Source organism: Lepus europaeus, chromosome 7 (assembly GCF_033115175.1).
Source record: "Lepus europaeus isolate LE1 chromosome 7, mLepTim1.pri, whole genome shotgun sequence".
NCBI classification, from domain to species: Eukaryota; Metazoa; Chordata; class Mammalia; order Lagomorpha; family Leporidae; genus Lepus; species Lepus europaeus.
In genome coordinates, this window is record NC_084833.1 from 15,299,302 (window position 1) to 15,319,831 (window position 20,530).

The 20,530-nt window shown below is 36.9% G+C and overlaps 2 protein-coding genes across 2 annotated transcripts; both read right to left on the reverse strand.

Annotated features, from left to right (window-relative positions):
* Positions 1 to 9,923: 9,923 nt before the first annotated feature.
* LOC133764260 (olfactory receptor 8J2-like) lies at positions 9,924 to 10,871 on the reverse strand. Its single transcript, XM_062197933.1, has one exon. It carries the CDS (start codon positions 10,869 to 10,871, stop codon positions 9,924 to 9,926), a length of 948 nt encoding a protein of 315 aa, XP_062053917.1.
* A 7,981-nt stretch (positions 10,872 to 18,852) lies between these two features.
* LOC133763639 (olfactory receptor 8K3-like) lies at positions 18,853 to 19,794 on the reverse strand. The gene has a single exon (XM_062197437.1). It carries the CDS (start codon positions 19,792 to 19,794, stop codon positions 18,853 to 18,855), a length of 942 nt encoding a protein of 313 aa, XP_062053421.1.
* Positions 19,795 to 20,530: the final 736 nt, after the last annotated feature.

A 20,530-nucleotide genomic window follows, 5' to 3' on the forward strand; every position in this document is an offset into this window, starting at 1 on the left:
TAAATATTATTTGATAATGTTTTGATATTTGAACGTGATATAGAAATCCCATTTCACTAATCAAGAGGGATAGGAACATATTTCTACATATACTGAAATAACAAATATTGTTACATTATTTTTAAGAGATTCACAAAGAAGAGGCTGGAGTACCTGAGTAGCTGTGTTTGGAAGGATTGTATCCATGCAGTTTCATAACTCTGCCACTAAAAAAAAATTTAAAAATGTTCCTTTAGGCTGGTGCTGCGGCTCACTAGGCTAATCCCCCACCTGCGGCGCCAGTACTCTGTGTTCTAGTCCCAGTTGGGGCGCCGGATTCTGTCCCAGTTGCTCCTCTTCCAGTCTAGCTCTCTGCTGTGGCCCTGGAATGCAGTGGCGGATGGCCCAAGTGCTTGGGCCCTGCACCCGCATGGGAGACCAGGAGGTAGCACCTGGCTTCTGGCTTTGGATCAGCTCAGTGTGCCGGCCATAGCTGTCATTTGGGGGGTGAACCAGCGGAAGGAAGACCTTTCTCTCTGTTTCTCTCTCATTGTCTAACTCTACCTGTCCCAAAAAAAAAAAAAAAAAAGTTCCTTTGGCTATGTTTCACCTGGTCTCAGATTTGATCTCTGTTAAAAATAAAATTATTTATATATTTATATAAAACAATGATTTTCTACACAAAGGATTTTTCAAATATGTTTATGAGAAATTAGCCTGTCAATCCACATGAACATATTAAAATATTAATGTGAAGAAAAAAACACAGCTCCTCTTTCTGCTTGCTTTTACTGAATGGTGAAAACACAGAAAATTGAACTATAAGAACTTATGCAATTTCATCATCAACTAAAGAGGAACTTTGCAAATGTCACCAAAATAACACGGGTATCTCTAAAATAGCACATTGTGTAAATATTCTATTATTTTTACCTTTACTGCAATCACTGCTTTGGCACTGGCATGTATTTCTTACACAGCATAGTGAGAATTATTTATGGGTTGGTTTTTGTTTCCTTTATGTGCTCTCTAAGGAGATGACAGGCAATTTATTGATGATGGTAGAGTGCATTTGAGCTTGACAAAACACCTAGAGATTGTTCAGTAATTGACAGCAGCAATTTTATTCACATGCATATTATTCAAGGTCTCTAGAGAAAGAGAACCAAAAGGAATTGTCTATGTCTAAACAGATATATCCTAAGGGATGCATCACAAAATTTTAGTGTCTGAGAAATCCCATGAGCTGCTGTCTGAAAGCTTAGACCCAGGAAAGCCTTGAATAGTTCCAATACAAACCTGCGTTCTTGCATAAAAGAGAAGCTAGTGCCCAGCCAGAGTACAAAGGCTTGGGAAACTGCCAACTATCGGATGGCAAGAAAAGATGGATGCCCTACATCAAGCAGGGAGCAAACTTTTTTTCCTATACCTTTTTCTTTTAAGCAATACTACAATGGGTTGGTAGGTTGCCTGACCCCATTGGAGAAGGCAATCTTCATGATGAATCTGTAGATTGAAATGCTAACCCTTTCTAAAAATACCCTCACTGACACAGCCAGAAATAACGTTTACCAGTTATCTGGGCATCCTTGAGCTCAGTCAAGTGGGCACATAATCAACTGTAATAAGATAACAACTCGGCAACCTTATACATCTCTTTAAACCATGTTCATCTTCAAATAATGGCAATAGCAAGATTGTAATTCTACCTAAAATGATACATTTATCCTCCTGTGTACAAAGGAAAATCCACTAATCTGTTTCCAACATAAGGAGGTGAAGTCCTTCAGGGACATGTATTATGCCACTTATATTCCTTAATTAAATATTATATATAAAAAATGAGCACTGAAATATAGCTTTCTACTCCACAGAGGCAAGGGCATTTGCCTAACATATATGCATACAGGCAAGCATATACATACCAAGATGAAGAAATGTTTATGACAATTACAGTCCTCATATCTATAACTGTTCATATCTGTATCTACCTTCTGGGCTTATGCATTCTGCATTCTCTTTGCCTGCAGCAAGCATCTTGCTTGGTTGTGGCTCTTAGTTTTGATGCAGTGATCCAAATCTTCATTCCTAAATGATTTGTACCATTAGCAGTTCTGTAACAACTGAGCAGCTGCAGATGTTATTGACTTTAATCATAGAGTATGGTGATACTAAGATATGCTCAGGATATCTTGTTTCAGGCTTAGTTTTCACTATCTACATTATGTAGTCCAATAGTCCAATTGGCAGTCAAGAACAATGACCTCGGCAACACTGTAGCTTTATTTTTTTTTTGGCTTCTTTTTTCACAGGCATGAGAACCCCAAGGTGATCAAATAGCACTCCTAAGATCTCCTTCAACTATTCCATCTCCATTGGGAAGCATTCTTCACTTTGGAGGTATTTCTTCTTCTGGAATTACTACCTGTAGGCCACCAGAGCATCAAGTCGTGGGAACTGGAAGCAAACATTTTGATAACCTGCCACTGTGGATAATAGTAGTACAGCCACTTTCATTTCTGGCTCTTTGTTCCTGATCATTGCATCCTAAGTATGTGCCAGAGGCCAATTCACAGCATACACAATGTTGTGGAAAACTTTGTTCCAGCCCCTCAAGGTATGTTTTTGTAGCCTGCTCCGCAACTGAGTCTATGTGATATTGTGATTTATTACAAGAAGTACATGTTTCAGACTTCATCCCCAGGTAATAGTACACAGCTCTTAAAGCCTTGGGAATCTCTTGTTCTAATATTTGGTTGTGAGCTTGGTTCTGGATTCCTAATCTTTTGGAATTTACTGATTATAAGAGCACCTTTTGTTCTATTAAGATCACTTTGGGCTGGCGCTGCGGCTCACTAGGTTAATCCTCCTCCTGTGGCGCTGGTACTCCAGGTTCTAGTCCCGGTTGGGGCACCGGTTCTGTCCTGGTTGCTCCTCTTCCAGTCCAGCTCTCTGCTGTGGCCTGGGAGTGCAGTGGAGGATGGCACAAGTGCCTGGGCCCTGCACCTGCATGAGAGACCAGGAGAAGCACCCGGCTCCTGGTTTCAGATCGCCACAGTGTGCTGGCCTTAGCGGCCATTTGGGGGGTGAACCAACGGAAGGAAGACCTTTCTCTGACTCTCTCTCTTACTGTCTAACTCTGCCCATCCAAAAAAAAAAAAAAAAAAAAAAAAGAGTATGAGTTTCAACCCATGGAGGTTTACATCCCTCTAAAAAACAAAACAAAACAAAACAAAAGATCACTTTGGATGGGCTCCTGAATGGGAACTGTTTCTATCACAGAAGACCAAACCATGATTTGAAGGTTGACATTTTCCTCCCCACTGTCCAGCACCTCAAAAGGGAAGAGAGATAAAGATCGAATTCAATAACTGGTTATTCTTTTGTAATGAATTTTCTGTAAAAAGTCACCTAATTATGGCATTTGTAATGCTTCCTGGTTTTGAACATATAGAGGGTGTAGTGCCTGAAGAGGAAAACACAGTTTGCACTTCTTCCTTCGTATGTAGACAGTGCATCTTTTCCAACTGGCTGTTCCTAAATTATATACTTAATAAATGGTCAAACTCAAGGTATGTGTTTCTCTGATTTTTGTAAGCCATTCTACAAAAACATAAAATCCAAGGAAGGCATTGTAGGAACCTCCAATTTATTTTCGGTTCGCAAGAAACATAAGTCACAACCAGGAACCTGAGATTAACATTTCAATTGGAGGCCGGCGCCGTGGCTCAACAGGCTAATCCTCCGCCTTGCGGCGCCGGCACACCGGGTTCTAGTCCTGGTCGGGGCACCGATCCTGTCCCGGTTGCCCCTCTTCCAGGCCAGCTCTCTGCTGTGGCCAGGGAGTGCAGTGGAGGATGGCCCGAGTGTTTGGGCTCTGCACCCCATGGGAGACCAGGATAAGCACCTGGCTCCTGCCATCGGAACAGCGCGGTGCGCCGGCCGCAGCGCACTACCGCGGTGGCCATTAGAGGGTGAACCAACGGCAAAGGAAGACCTTTCTCTCTGTCTCTCTCTCTCTCTCTCACTGTCCACTCTGCCTGTCAAAAATAAAAAAAAAATTAAAAAAAAAAAAAACATTTCAATTGGAGGCAGTTTTGTGAGACTGAGCATAAACCTATGAAATCCGGTGCAATCTCTAGGGAAAAGTGCTACATTGTTTCAATTTGCAAGAAGCACAGCGACTTAGATAAAATTACTTGCTTGTAGTAAAATATACACACGTTTTGTCATAGAAATGTCCCGTGTTGAGTGTTTGAGAATTCAGCAGGTGAAAAGTTTGTGTTTTGTAACATATATTTCATTGCCTAATTGGGATTCTATAGAGTGGTCTTTGTTATAGGAGTGTGTGGTTTGGGTAGAGAAATCATGAAAGGGTAGGGTATTAGAAACTTATGGTCATTATATGGCTATGTAGTTATCCATTATATGAAACTATAATTATTCTATGAACAGTTACTAAAGATAAAAGTTAATAATGTAAATTAGGATGTAGACCTATCTCCAGAGGAGTTGGTCCTTAAATAATAAGTGCATGTAAAATTATAAGTAACACACTAGACATACAATTTCTTGGTGACTGTTACCTGTAATATTTAAAATAAAAAGTGATGGGTTGCACCTTGATGTTGAAAAAAGCTTAGAATTAGATCAGCCTAAGTTTAACCCACTAGTTTAAAAACCACCTACAAAGGAAACATTATCCAGGGAGAAGAAAAATAATAAGCAAATTTAAAATGAGCAAAATTAAAAAGAGTATATTTAAGTTATTTGATAAGGATGGATCTATTTCTAAATTATATTTATCAAAATACATTCTAATTGCATTACATAAGAATTTTGTACTCCTGACATCCAACTTAAGAGTATGTACTGCTTATGCATATGCATTTCAATAAGTAATTAGTTCGAGTTAAGCATTATGGAGCTCAAATGGTCTCACTTGCTCTATTATTTTATAAACTAATCCAAATATTGAGACCAATTGAAAATAGAAATATTCTTTGGTGTAATTCATGTAGCAGATTTATAACAACTATTTATATGTAGTTTCAATGTGTGAGTGTCTGAAAATAATAATGATAATTTTGAAAAACACTGACAAACTAGTTTCTGAAATGATACAAACAATTTGACAGACAGCCTGTAGCAGAGGTGGAGTGTCTGATCATCCCATCTTTACTTCTTTTCCTCCTGCACGCAGAACCAGATCATTTCTTATCTTCTCTGCAGTTAATTATGACAAAGTGTCTGCATTCTAGCCTAAATATTATGTGATACAGAGCATCCTGTTGTCTGTATTCTATCCTTTCCATCACTTTGCACTTGTCCTGAATGGCTTTCCTCAATGCCTGTTTCAGGGCCTATATTTTTTCATTGTTGGACAGAAATTAATAAAATATTGAAAAGTCATGAGAAAGAAGGGATGATGACTACAGGGAATACTAGATGTCCTTGTAGTCAAGGAACACTTTGTTTGCTGCTACAATGATTATATGGAGATCCAGAAGCAACATCTCAACATGAGATTTTCTTATTTCTGCAATTCTAGCATTTTAAGTAGCAAGATCTCATGAATCTATGCCTTAAATCAATTATTTTGTGATTTTAAAACTAGTGGCATTTTATCCTTCAATAACCTATTCTGTTTTGTCTTTGAAATATGAACTGTATATAGTATTTTTAATCACTCGAAATCATTTTGACCATTATAGCACAAATTGATTTGGTTAGAATTCTAAAAATTGACATTTTATATTTAGATTTTGGTTAAGCCAACTTCAATAAGTATCTTGTAATACAAAGTAAAGTATTGATTCTCACAATTGCTATGTAAACCAATCCTCTCCAAGTCAGATACTAGGTAGTTGTTTAAGATATATCTTCACAGTTAGTGAAAGAATCAATAGCAGTGCAAGGCAGAAGCTTGGTCTAGAAGGTGATAACTGGGGGAATAAGTAGTGGAGAGACTTTGGGCTTTATAAAGTAAGAGCTCCTTTTAACAGCAGGAAAGAAAAAGTATATAGACTTAAAATGAATTGCAGAGAAAAGGAAAGGAGGAAATGAGAAAAATAGGAACAGGAGGGAGGAACCAGTATTCTGGTATAAAATGTAAAGCAGGGAGAGTACATGAAAAGGACAACTGGGAAATTCTTCCATATTATAGACATTACCTTAAGTATTACGGAGGACCATGTTACAATATAAATCTCTGTTTTGCCTCTTTCCACCCATAACTACCATGTTCAGTAAAGTCTTCTACTTTCAGTGATTTTTTGAATGCATGGTTTCATTTCTATGAAAGTGGCTTTGGGAAATACATTTAGGAAAGTAGAGCCAATAGCTGTGGCTTACAGCAAAGTAGCTGGATTGAAGTCTGTGAACATAGCTAGACTATAAAGGGCAAGAAAAGTTCTAATGGAGACCATAAAAGTCCTCAGTTTGGCTTTTACGTTTGTGTGCGTGTGTGTGTTTAAAAAGTTCTAGTGGTGAGTGATGGTTCAGCAGAAAGATATCGTTTGGGATGCCTTCATCCCCCATCAGAGTTCCTGTTTGGAGTCCCATGTCTGCTCTAGGTTCCAGCCTCCTGACTACATGCACACGAGGAGGTAGCAGGTGATAGCTCAAGTAGTTGGATCCCTGTCACATATGAGACCTAGATTGAGTTCCTGGTTCCAGGGTATCTGGCAATTGGAAGATATCTTTTTCTCTGTCGCTTTTTCTGTCTCTCAGATAAAATTAATTAATAAAAAAAAAAGCACACCCTTGTTAGATGTGTCATCTAGGTGATTAGGTTGATTCATCACATTTAAATAAAATTGTGACCAGTGTTATGTGGATTTATATGGCTAATGTTCATACTTACTTGTGGAATCTTTTTAAAGTGGTTTTTCTTTTTTTTTTTTCTTTCTTTCTTTTTTTTTTTTTTTTTTTTTTTGACAGGCAGAGTGGACAGTGAGCGAGAGAGAGAAAGGTCTTCCTTTTGCCGTTGGTTCACCCTCCAATGGCTGCCACGGCCAGCGCGCCACGGCCAGCACACCGTGCTGATCCAAAGGCAGGAGCCAGGTGCTTATCCTGGTCTCCCATGCGGGTGCAGGGCCCAAGCACTTGGGCCATCCTCCACTGCACTCCCTGACCCCAGCAGAGAGTTGGGCTGGAAGAGGGGCAACCGGGACAGAATCCGGCGCCCCGACCAGGACTAGAACCGGTGTGCCAGAGCTGCTAGGCAGAGGATTAGCCTGTTGAGCCACGGTGCCGGCCTTAAAGTTGTTTTAACCTCCAATCAAAACAGGGTCAGGATAAAGTTTTGTATTAGCACAGATTAATTTGATTCCAAATAATATTTAAAGCATAAATAGTATTCTTCTGAGACTACAGTATACTGTGTATTAGTTAATGAGACAGATGCAATACTTTAAATGACTCAGTTTTACAAAAAAAAAAAAAAAAAAAAAACTGCAAGGAGATGTGGTAGCCAAAATAATGCTTCCATCAAAAATTTTCCTGCTCTAATTCCCATAGCCTGTGGACATGGTTCCTTTTTAGGAGAAAGAAATTTTCTGAGGTCATGAAGTTTAGACCCTTGAGATAGAAAGACTCTAATATATTATATATGTAGATCCAACATAATCTAACAAAGGAGAGAGGCACGAAAGAGAATTAGAATCACAGGAGAATTCGACAGGTGAAGTAGAGGTCCAAGTCATGGTTTTGCTAATTGGATTTGAACACAAGCAAAAGGCTGTGGGCAACTCATAGAAAGTTGAAAAAACAAAGGAGCAGATTGACCCCTAGAGGTTTCAGGAGGAACATCAACTCAGACAACTAGATTTTTGTCCAGGAATATCCACTCCTGACATCCAGAAATGTGGTATAATACATTTAAATGGTTTCAAACTCCTGTGTTTGAAGTGATATCTAAAAGACACACACACACACACACACACAACACTAGTAGAAGAGACACACAATTATCTTTAGAAAACACACATGTATAAGTCCAGTTATATGTATCTAAAATGCTCTACATCTTGTTACTTTACTTAGCCTATTTAAAAATTTGCATAGTATTGACATAAATAAAATCTGAGTTTAACCCTACTACCTCAATACTGTTCACTGAGCCAGAACCAAAGAAAACCCTTTTCAACTGCAAAGTGTGTTTCTCCATTTGTGTATATATCATCTAGTAAAGGCAAAAACATTCATGGTGAAGCAAGAACAAACAAATGCACATATACACAAATAAAATACAGTGTGGCTTTCTGTCTTCAGTTATTCTGCTTTTTCAAGATCAAAGCTGGAAGTTACTTATTGGTCTGAGTCCCTTAGTCCTTAGATTTGGTATTTCTCTTCTCTCCCTGAAAATATCATGAATGTAGTTTGTTTCCATATGATGCTTTCACCTGATATTTCAGATCCATTATCCTTCACATCATCATATGTCAGTAGCATTTTAATGTAGATAACACATAATATCTATTGAGATATTTTAGTCAATCAATATTTACTTTTTTTCAAAAATAATTTACAAGCCTACAACAAAATGGTCATAGAGAAACGATTGGATTGCCTGGGTGGAATATCAGCTCCTCCACGTCTAATCCGTCTTCCTGCTACTGCACGTTCTGGGAGGCGGTAGATGGTGGCTGAAGCACTTGTGTCCCGGCCACCCACATGAGAGATCTGTAGTGAGTTCTGATATCCTGGTGTTGGCGTGGTCCAGCTCTGTCTTCTGCGAGCATTTGGGGGGTTAACTACTGAATGCCCCTTTATCTCTTTCAAGTAAAAGCACAAAACTTGAAAATTTGTGGAAAATGGAATTTGTGATAAGTTTATTTGGTACAACATTTTTAAACAAATGCATTTTATGTTTGTAGCATGGATTTCTCAGTAACTGTCATACATGTTATATTATCTGTATTTATTTATGGATGATAGTGAACCACAAAAGGGGATAAAATCCTGGTATTTGCTGAAACTTGGATGGAAAGTAGGGCAATATATTAAGTGAAGTAAGCAGGCATAGAAAGACAGAAACTGTTCTCTCTGATTTACTGAAGCTGAAATCATAATCATGAACTAGCAGAGAGTAGAATTGAGAGGCTGAGTAATAGACATGGAAATACAATTGGAGACGATAGAAGAAGGAAATTTCATCTTTTTGGCAGTGGGACTCCTGCTACTAAGTGGCACTTCGAAGATAATGGCTTTGTTTGGTCTAATAACACTTTAATGCAAGTCATGCTAAGTACAAGGGGCAAAAATATTGATGCAAGATGCTACAGTTTCATAATAAAGCCAATTAACTCTATAAAATACTTTAAATATGAAGTGGAAAGATAATTTTATGTCTTTTTAGATGTACAGAAATATTTTGCTTAGTATACACATATCAAGTGAGACTGTTGGAGAATCTTCCTTTAAAAAATTAGTCTGTTTTTCCACAAGTCCTGTTTCCATATGAATGGATCACTTTCCTTTAGTAATTATTTCTCTTAAAAATTTGCTTTTTTATGATTTACATTTGGTTTTAAGTAATAGATAAAACGGGGCTCCACAAATTTTGATGGATAGAATGCTACAAAATCATCACTTCAATAGCTGAATAGAAGACGACCTTTGCAAGGAGTATGACTTACATCCTACCACCTTCCAAAAAGGCCCTGCTATACCTCTGTAATCTGTGTATAGGCTTTCTTTTACGGTTCAGAAATTATAAAAACACTTTGGACACTTACATTTTGTTTACAATATATGCATAAAAATCATTTTTATTATAAACACATTTTCTTGCATGATTTTGTGAAGTTAGGATACAAATAAATCAAAAAATTTACCTCTGAAATTAATAGAGTTTTAATCATTTTGTGCCACTTCATACAACAGCAGTGTTGTTAGGATAAAATGAAAATTCTTAAGTGAAGATAAGCATAGTTTCAAATTTACATTGGTCTGAGTGATTGGCATGGGTTGTTCAGGAATCTCTTCAGGGCATCCTTCACATCCTTGTTCCTTAGGCTGTAAATGACAGGGTTAAGCATGGGGATTACTAGGGTATAGAAGACCGAGGCCATCTTGTCCGTGTCTAATGAGTGGTTGGTCCTCGGTTGCAAATACATGAACAGGAGAGTGCCATAGAACACGGTGACAGCCATCATGTGAGAAGCACAGGTGGAAAAGGCCTTCCGTCGTCCCTCCGAGGAGCGGATCCTCAACATGGCAACGACGATGTGGAAGTAGGAGATTAGAACTACGGTCATGGAGAAAAGCAAGTTGATCCCTGAAAAGGTGAACACGGCTGTTTCTGGAATGTGGGTATCCGAACAGGACAATGCTAACAGAGGGACGTCGTCACAGTAAAAGTGGTTAATGACATTAGAAGAGCAGTAAGACACAGAGAACACACAGGAAGAGACCGTCAGTGCCGTGGTCAGACTCTGCAAGTATGTGAGGGAAACCAGCAGCAGGCAGATCCGCCGAGATACCACCACCATGTAGAGCAGGGGGTTACAGATGGCCACATAACGGTCATAGGCCATCACCGAGAGCATGAAAATCTCTGCCACGATGAAAACTAAGAATCCTCCCAGCTGGGCTGCACATCCATAGTAAGAGATTGTTTTCCTGGTAGCCAAGAAGTTCACCAGCATGTTAGGGGCAATGACAGTAGAATTGCCAAGATTGATGATGGCCAAGTGCCTGAGGAAAAAGTACATGGGGGTTTGCAGCCGAGAGTCAACGCTGGTGAGGGTGATGATGCACAGATTCCCCACCACGGTCAGCCCATAGATGACCAGGAACACACAGAAGAGGGGGATCTGTAACTCTGGACTCTCTGAGACTCCCAGGAGAATGAACTCTGTTACATGGGTGAGATTCCCTGCAGCCATTTATTTTGTTAGTTCATCTTTGAAGGGGAAAAATAAAAAATAACAGATGATAAAATTACTTTATCTGTTATATGCTACATCTTTAGTATTTCATTTAAAATCAATTTATTTTTTGAGAAAACTTTAAGTTTTATATCTTATTTGCTTCTTCCTATCTTTTCATGGATCTTAGATAAGCAAATTACAAGAGACATTAGAACCCCTTAGAACTTTTTAGACGATCAATTTATTTTTCACTGTTGGGAATAAGTTATATTAAGTGAACATATATTTAATGCATTATTATCTTGTGCATTAAGTCTTTTAATAATTTATGTACATGTTAACTAACATTTGATATCTTATTAATATCTTATGCACATTTTTTTCTTATTTTTATTATTAATTTCTGCCACACCAATCTGTGTAAGCTGCCTACAACCAAGCCTGGAACTGAATATCAATCCTTCTGATTGCTAGTTGGAAACTCTGAATGCTCTCTACATAATCAGATTACATTTATTTTGCAAAATGAGCCAATCTTGACTTATCAGTCTAACTTTGACTTACACTACCTTTTCTTTATTATTTTGTTCCAGCAGCCTTTCCTTCCATAGCAGCTTTTACCTCTTCCTTTGAATTATCTAATGTCTATTTTTAAAAATTCTATTATGAACAAATTTTGTTTGATAAAGTTTGATTATTTTTATTTACCTTTATAAAGGAAAATGAGTGGAGGAGAGTACATTTATTTAGCAGGTAATCTGTTACGTGAATTATGGTAAGGGTTTTGAAATAATAATCTCAGTATTCTGTTGGAGTGTTCTAAAATATGATTATACTACTTTTGCATTTTTATAAATTGACTGAGATTCAGCAACATACAGTAACTCAGATTCTGTGTCAAATGTTGGTTAACAGTATAGCATTAATATCATGACATTATGGTTTTGTTTTATGTGATTTTGTTTATGTGATTTTCTTTTTTGTTGTTATTGACTGTTAGCACATTGTTAACTAATTATGTTTTTATCAACTGTTCATATTCTTGTATTATGCAAATTAAGTGAGAAGACACACACACATTTATATATATATATATGTATATAGTTTGAACACAGCCTTATATCAAGTGAGTACCAAATTAATGCTACCTGCAGTTACTGTTATTAACATACTTTGAATGTTTTTAATGTGATTTCTTATATCATTTGTTTACTTTATGGTGTAAATGTGGTTTCTTATTTCAATCTCAGTAAGTCAGTCCACCTTACTAAGGACTCCTACAGTTGAAATACAAAGAGTAGATTATAATTTTGTATTATAAAAATTACATGTATCATACATGCTAATTACAAAGAGTAGATTATAATTTTACATTATAAAATTAGCATGTATCATAAAACAAGTTATATTTTAAGAAAAAGAAACACCTCTTCAGCAACCAGATTCTTGCATCTTCAGTGTTCTGATGCATTCGGTATATCAAATCAATGTTGACTGAGCTGATCTGATTGTGCCATAACAGCTATTCTTATCTATTATACATTTGAACATAAAAAGAACTTTATTGCTATAAAGCAAGTAAACTTATGGTGGAAAACCCTCAGCCAATTACTTTGATGAAACTATTTTCTGCAGGTTGCTGCACTTAAGCAACTCAGTGCATTGTTCTCTGTGACATTTGATATTACATGAGTTTATCTTTAATTTTGCAGCAACTGTCAAGAATACCATCAATGGCAATAGCAGTCATTGGTTTTATGCTATGGCTTTGAGATGGGAGATTATATGCATGTATTTACTATTTATATAGTTTGTCAATTCTCTCCTTCTCTGAAATACGACCTATGGCAAAGCGAGAGTTGCTTTTTACTTCCATAAGTTTATGTCACTGAAATGAAGCTTCTGAAAAATACTCCCCATTTTTCCCTTTATGTTTTCAGAATCTTGTTTAACTTAGCATCTTCCCCAATAAGAGTTAGTTTATTTTCCTAAACATTGTTTTAACTAGTTTTTGAATAGAAATAATTTGTGGTTCTAACAATATTAGAAATTCTCAGCAAGTAAAATTTTAAATTTTATACATAATAATAACATTGTATCTTTCACTTTTAAAAATTATTATATATTACTTATTTGAAAGGCAGAGTGAGGCAGAGACAGAGGAAGATCTTCCAGTCACTGGTTCATTCCCCAAATGACTGTAACAGTTATTCCTGATCAAAGCAGAAACCAGGACCCTGGAACTTAACTACGTGGTTGGCAACAACACAACTACTTAAATTCCTTGCCTGCTGCCTCCCATAATGCATGCTAAAAGGAAGGTAGAACCAGAAGCAGAATTGGGACTTGGACCCAAGCACCTTGATATGGGATATGGATATCCAAATTGGCCTTTTAACTGCTGAGCCCAATACCCAGTCCCTAATGTTAACATTTTTATGTCTCATTTCACCTCCGGAAGTGTCACAATTTAGATACGAATGGTCACATAAATTAATTCTTCTGAGATGCCTTTGGGAATGTATTCAAGTACTCTCAAACTGTGGAATATGTCTTAAGCTTGTTAAACATGGACTGTGTTTGTAGCAAACACTGAATTTCAATATGTGCTCTCAGTATCCCCTTGAGACACAGGTACTATATCTTGGCACCAAGGATTCTTTCTTTTGTAGAGTTTTTCATCCTGGCCGTGCACAAATCAATAGAGGAGAAAAAACTCATCATTATTGTCTTTAAGTAATTTTGCAAGTCTCTCTTAGAAACTGAAATAGCTTGTTTGGCATAGCATTAAGGCAATATTTAGGACTCCTACATTCCATATAAGAGTTCTTGGGTTCAAGTCCCGGCACTGCTTCTGATTCCAGCTTCCAGCTACTACACATCCTGGGAAATAGCAGGTGATATTTCAAGTGTTGGGCCCCTGCCATACATGTGAGAAATGTAGATTGATGTCCTGGCTCCTGGCCTTCAGGATGGCCCAGTTTCAGCTGTTGTTGGCATTGGGCAGCATAAAACAGATGACGGATCTCTGAATCTCTGCCTCTGACTATATTTAAATCAAATAAAAATACATAAATTGCAATTAAAAAAGAAAACACTCTTTAGTAGACACTTCAGAAGCTTCCAGTCTGATAAAGAGTGTCCTCTCAAACACCCACAAACTGCATGGAAGATAAAATTTCTCTTTTTACATGGGTCCAAGTGCTGTAATGACTGTTAATTATCTGTCAGCATTAATATCAATAGACATGTTTGTCATTATTATAGATCTAGCAGTATTATTCTACTTAGCAATCAATGGGCAGATATTTGAGTCACTAGTGAAAAGGACATATGTTTGGTCTTCATCTGATTTGAATTGACAAACCTTTAAAGATATTTGAATCTAACATACAGTTGATCATTAATGAAGTACCATGTACAACCTACCTGCATGGAGAAATTGGCTAGCACCTGCCAAGAAGGTTGCTGCACAGAGCATCCTGAGAAATGTTATAACAGTCTGGTGTCCCTGAAGACTTTAGCACTCTACTGTGTTTGTTTTCAAGCTCCAGTCCCTGAACATGAGAAATGAACTTCCCAAATAAATTTTTGGTTCCTAAGGGACAGAAAGATGAAGCTATGGCTCGTTAGTCAGGTCTCTACTCAAGTGTTTCCTCAAACAGTAAATGGGGCTGTCTGGAGGCTTGTTTAGATGACCTAACTGAACAATTTGACAAACCAACGCAATGATCCCATCCGTTTCTTTTCCTTTCTTATTTTTGAGCTGTACTCAAAAGCCCAAAAGTGCTGGTGCCGGCCCCAAGATAGAGAAATATAACAATTAGAAAGTGCAGCAACATGGCCACAGTGAACAATGTTAGCATGAATATTGGGCTCAGAACTGAACTGAAGTCGAAGTTTTAAGGTCAAGAACAAGCCCTCATGTGACCATCATAAAAGCTGGCTGATAGTCAATGTAAATTCCAAATGCAAATGGTAATAAAGCGATTCAATATCAGTTTTTTTAAAACTTTTATTTAATAAATATAAATTTCCAAAGTGCAACTTTTGGATTATAGCAGCTTTTTCCCCCCATAACCACCCATAACCATAACCGCAACCATCCCATCTCCCACTCCCTCTCCCATCCCATTCTTATCAAGATTCATTTTCAATTATCTTTAAATATTATCAGTTTTTTAATGGAAAACATTTAAGGCACGTGTCATATACCTGTTTTAGTTGTGAATTAATAAATAGAACAAAAACTTTTAAATAGAATTCAGAGTTCTACCTGCAAAACAGTTGAATACTTTCAACTTTTATCTTTTATTACTTGTGGAATTTTTATTTGTAAGTAATATAAATGCAAAATACATGTTCAGTAATTCTCCTTTGTGTTACCAACTCCCAAAATAATTCTCATGAAAGAGTGAGTGTTTAGTCTGATAGAATAAGTGAAGGAATGAATGAAATACCCAGCTGAAATTTTGAAACCAGTCGTAGGATTTGAGTTCCTAATGCCATAGTTGGTCTTTATTGTGATTTTCATTTTTATGAAATAATAGTCACAGGTTGAAGTTCATGCTCTAGAATATTCACCCCTTAAAGTGAGTGCAAAATCACTCCTTCTTCCTGTAAGTAAAAAAATTAGATTGCATTGTGGGATACAATACAGAAATCCCTCTTCTGAGTATTTGTCCATAAAAGAGAATTGGAAATGAAAAAAAAAAAAAAAAACAACCTGGTGTTAAAATGGAAATGGCATAGAAAATTAATTAATTTGAAAAAAAATTATGTAGGATCTCTGTCTTTAATGTGCTGTACATTGCTATTTAATGCTATAATTAGTAATCCAATGGTAGTTTTTTCACTTTATGTTGCTATATGGGCAAAATGTTGAAATCTTTACCTAATATATACTAAACTGATCTTCTGTATACAAAGAGAATTGAAAATGAATCTTTACATGAATGGAAGGGGAAAGGGAGCGGGAAAGGGGAGGGTTGCGGGCAGGAGGGAAGTTATGGGAGGGGGGAAGCCATTGTAACCCATAAGCTATACTTTGGAAATTTATATTCATTAAATAAAAGTTAAAAAAAAATAATTGTAAATAGGATTTTGGGGAGATTTTATACATGACAGTATGATAGAATCTGTAAGACTTTAACTCAATTGAAATAAGCCAGGTATGGAAAGACAAGCGGAGAATGATTCCACTTATCTCAGAATTCTAAAAATATCAAATGGTTCAATAGAGTGGAATGATTATTGCCACAGGCTAAAGGAAGGGAGAAACACAAGTTGATATTCAGTGAGTACAGAATTTCAGTAATGCAAGATGAATGACTTCTAGAGATTTGTTTTGTAACAGTCTGCATCCATTTAAAACATGATTGTTGCAAATGTAACATTGTATTAAAATTAATTGATGTTTTCTTATCAAAATAGGTTAAAAATTAAAAAAATAAAATTTTGTAGTGGGGGTAGTAAATTGTATATGAAGTTTTTTTTTTTTTTTACAGATTTTATTTATTTATTTGAGAGATAGAGTTACAGATAGGGAGAGGGAGAGACAGAGAGAATTCACTGATCCACTCCCTAAATGGTGGCAATGGCCAGAGCTGGGCTGATCCAAAGCCAGGAGCCAGGAGCTTCTTCTAAGTCTCCCACGTGGACACAGGGTCCCAAGGACTTGGGCCATAGTCCACTGCTTTCCCAGGCCATAGCAGAGAGCTGGGTCAGAGGAGGAGCAGCTGAAACAGGAACTGGCAACCATAGGGAAAACTGGCACTGAAGGCGGAGGATTAACTTACTGTGCCACTGTGCCGGTCCCTGTATGTGAACCTTTTGAAGTATCCTTGTACTTAATTACACAAAGATGCCATACACTTAAAGAGATTTAACTATTAGAACATTATTCAAATATTTCATGTAGTATTTACTAACAAATCAACCTGATAATAAGAAAAGTTTACAGAACTTCTATTTATATATGGCCTATTGAAGTGTTTCAATAAAGATTTATACCCAGGAAATAATGAATTCTACTACTACTTCAAGTTAATGGCAATTCAGGTGGTAAAGGCACATGATAAATGTCATTGCAATTACTGTCTAGGTATTTTAGCTGGTAAACTCCTTGGTATTGTAAAATTATTATCTCAGAAAACATTAACATCTTTAATGCTGAGAACTCTTGAGAAGGGGATTACCTTTTTCCTGACTCTTTGGCTATTGCTGGAAAACCTCTCATTCCTCCAATTCTACAACCCCTGGCCCACACACACACACACACACACATACGTACACACTCCTCAGTCCACGAAATTTTCAGAATCTGCTGCTTTGGGGCTTTCTCAAAAGTGCAACCATGTACAGATCTTCACTATTTCATCTGACCTACACAGGTGTGGCTGTTTTATAAGAGAACAACAATTTATCTCATAAATAAGTTGTTAAATTTGTATACATATCATTGCTGAAGACTTGGATTTTCATTTGCTGGAATTGTAGTTTAAGTTTTTATATGATTGTATAGATTTAAATTTATTCATTGAATTTTAAATTCATTTAAATTTATTTCCTAATTATTTTAACTAGGATGAAGAAATAATTAAAATTTTAGAGCATTGTATTGCCTTTGCTCTTTTATCAATCATCATTTGATCATATTGATACATTTATACTATTTTAATAGCTTAATAGCATTTTGGTAGTTTATACAAATGACACCATGATGACACCTTTAGGTTTTCCCCTACACATGGTATAACTTTATTGCTAGTGTAATCACTAGTTTTAAATTGTTTCACTTATTTTTGTTAGTATATAGCAAAAGAATAGATCTTTTATAAGTTTACCATACATTCATCAACTTAGGAAAATTCACTTATTTTTAAAGTGTTGTACTTGGGGTCTGCTTTGTCGTGTAGAGGGTTTACTGCTGCCTGCAATGCCAGCATCCAATACAGATTTAGGTCCTGCCCCTGTCATCCCCCATGACCCATCTCCCTGCTAATGAACATGGGAAGGCAGTGGAAGATGACACTTGTAATTAGACCCTGACTCTTATGTGGAATAGTCTGGATTCACCCTTGTCCAACCCTAGCTTTTATGCCCATTTGGAGAATGAGCCAGCAGATAGAATATCTCTCTCCCTCTCCCACTTCTTCTCCCTCTCCCTCCGCCTCCCCCTTCCCCTCTCCCTCTCCCTCTCTGTAACCCTGACTTTGGAGTAAATCAATAAATCTTAAAAAGAAAAAAATTCCTTAAGTCTAATTTATTTTACATAAACTATTCTGATCACATATAACAGTTACCACATTTTTATTTCTGCTTCCTCTAACCTATAGCAATGATGTTACTTCAAAAAGTCTGTGATACAATAGAATTAAAGAATATCAAACATTTCCCATAAAATTTTGGAGTCATTTTTTCATGTTATATATGTAGTATATATACAATGTATGTAATATGAAAGAAGTCTGTGATGCCTATATATTATAGAAAGATATAATAATTTAAGAAAATATAGAGATGTTACTCAACAAAATAGATTTAAATCATCATTTGTCATTTTTATGTATCTTTCATTTTTGTGTATGTATATGCCCAATGCAAAAAAATAAGATTGAAAATCTCTGTATCAATATGCCAGTCTGGTATATACCTTAATGTGGGGTGTAAGATATAAGGAAAAATATGCTTTTTAAAAAACACAAGGATGTAGTTAATATGAGCAAGTTTAATGAGAGATTGATACAAAACTTTCCTTCCATGGTACCATTTTACTTGGCCACTGAGAATAATGATTCAGACTTCAGGTACTTATGCTGAACTTATGACAAGCCAAAGTGAATACAAAAAGGATAACCAGTACTGGAAAATACTAGGTTGAAAACCAGGAAAGTGTCTAGTTTTATGCTTATTCATGAGTTGTTTAAAAAGGCTTTTTACACAATAAACAGTGACCTACAAATTAATTCATTATACACATGTTTTGTGTTAAACTCTACCTATGAGTTCTGCACAGATTTTTCCATACCCTGTGCAGGGCACTTTTTACTTCTTTGTTCCTCAAGCTGTAGATCATGGGGTTCAGCGTGGGTATTACCAATGTGTAAAACACAGAAGCCATTTTATCAGTATCAAAGGAATGACTGGACTTAGGCTGTAAATACATGAAGAACAGAGTCCCGTATAGTACAACCACGACTGTCAGATGAGACCCACAGGTAGACAAGGCCTTGTGCCTGCCCTCTGCAGAGTTCATCCTAAGGATGGCCACAAGAATCAGGACGTAGGACAAAAAGACTATCAGAAGAGAGGAAATCAAATTAAATGCTGAAAATATCAATATTATCAACTCAACTTCACGTGTGCTTGCACATAGCAAAGTTAACAGGGGAAGACTGTCACAGTAGAAATGACTAATGACATTATCACCACAGAAGGTTGAAGTAAATATTTTTACAGTGGTTATCAGAGAGAGAGAGGCACTGTAGAGATAGGGGACTGCCACCAGCATCCAGCATACTCTTTGAGACATGACCACTCTGTAGAGCAGAGGGTTACAAATTGCCACATAGCGGTCATAGGCCATTGCTGAAAGAAGAAAAAGTTCACTGATAATGAACATGATGAAGAACGCTAGCTGTGTGGCACACCAGTTGTAAGGGATTGCATTTTGATTAGCTACAAAATTGACTAACATTTTTGGTCCCACAGCAGTTGAGTAACCAAGGTCAATGAAAGCCAGATGTCTGAGAAAAAAGTACATGGGTGTTGCTAGCCTGCTGTCAATTAAGGTGAGGATGATCATACCCAGGTTGCCCACCACTGAGGTCCCATAAATGATGAGAAACAATCCGAAGAAGGGAACCTGCAGCTCGGGACGGTCTGTGATTCCCAGCAGAATGAAATATTTTAGCGCTGTTATATTCTGTTTATCCATCCTGGACCTCAAGGGAAATTGCTGTGAAAAGAATCAACAAATGTCACTGAGTTTTAAGAGGGATCACTTGTTGGAATTTTACTATTCAGCAGTAATGTGTTCGATATGTAAACTTTTCTTTGATGAAACAAATAAAATAAGACTCCTCCCCATAATTCACCCTAAAATCAGATTTCAAAACCATTGGAACATGAGGCATATAAGCATAGAAGACTTTTTTCTTTGTCATATGCGGTAGCTATCATTGTAAGATCTTTTTATGATACTTTCAGCAATATACCCCTAGAAAAAATTTGACGGAGAGATGGGTATTGTGATGCAGCAGATAATGTCACCTCTTGAGGTACCTGAATCCCATGTTTGAGAGCCAGTTCGAGTCCAAGTTACACTGCCTCTGCTCCAGATTCCTGCTAACTCTCCTTGGGAGGGATGAGACGATGGCTCAAGTACCTGGGCCCCTACCACTGACATTGTGAACTCAGATACAGTTCCAGGCTCCTGGCTTCTGCCTGGCTCAGCCTTCTCTGTTGTGGGCACTTGGAAGGAGTGAACTATTGTTTTTCAGATTTCTATCAGTCACTCTTTCTAATAGATTAAAAATAAATAAATAAGCATTTTTTAAAAAGACAAAGTGTGTACTAGAATGGGAATCCTGATTTTCATTTAAAAAAACATACCCAATTTTGAGCCAAATTATACAGAAAAAAGAATAACACAGTGCTTCTTATTCCTTTGA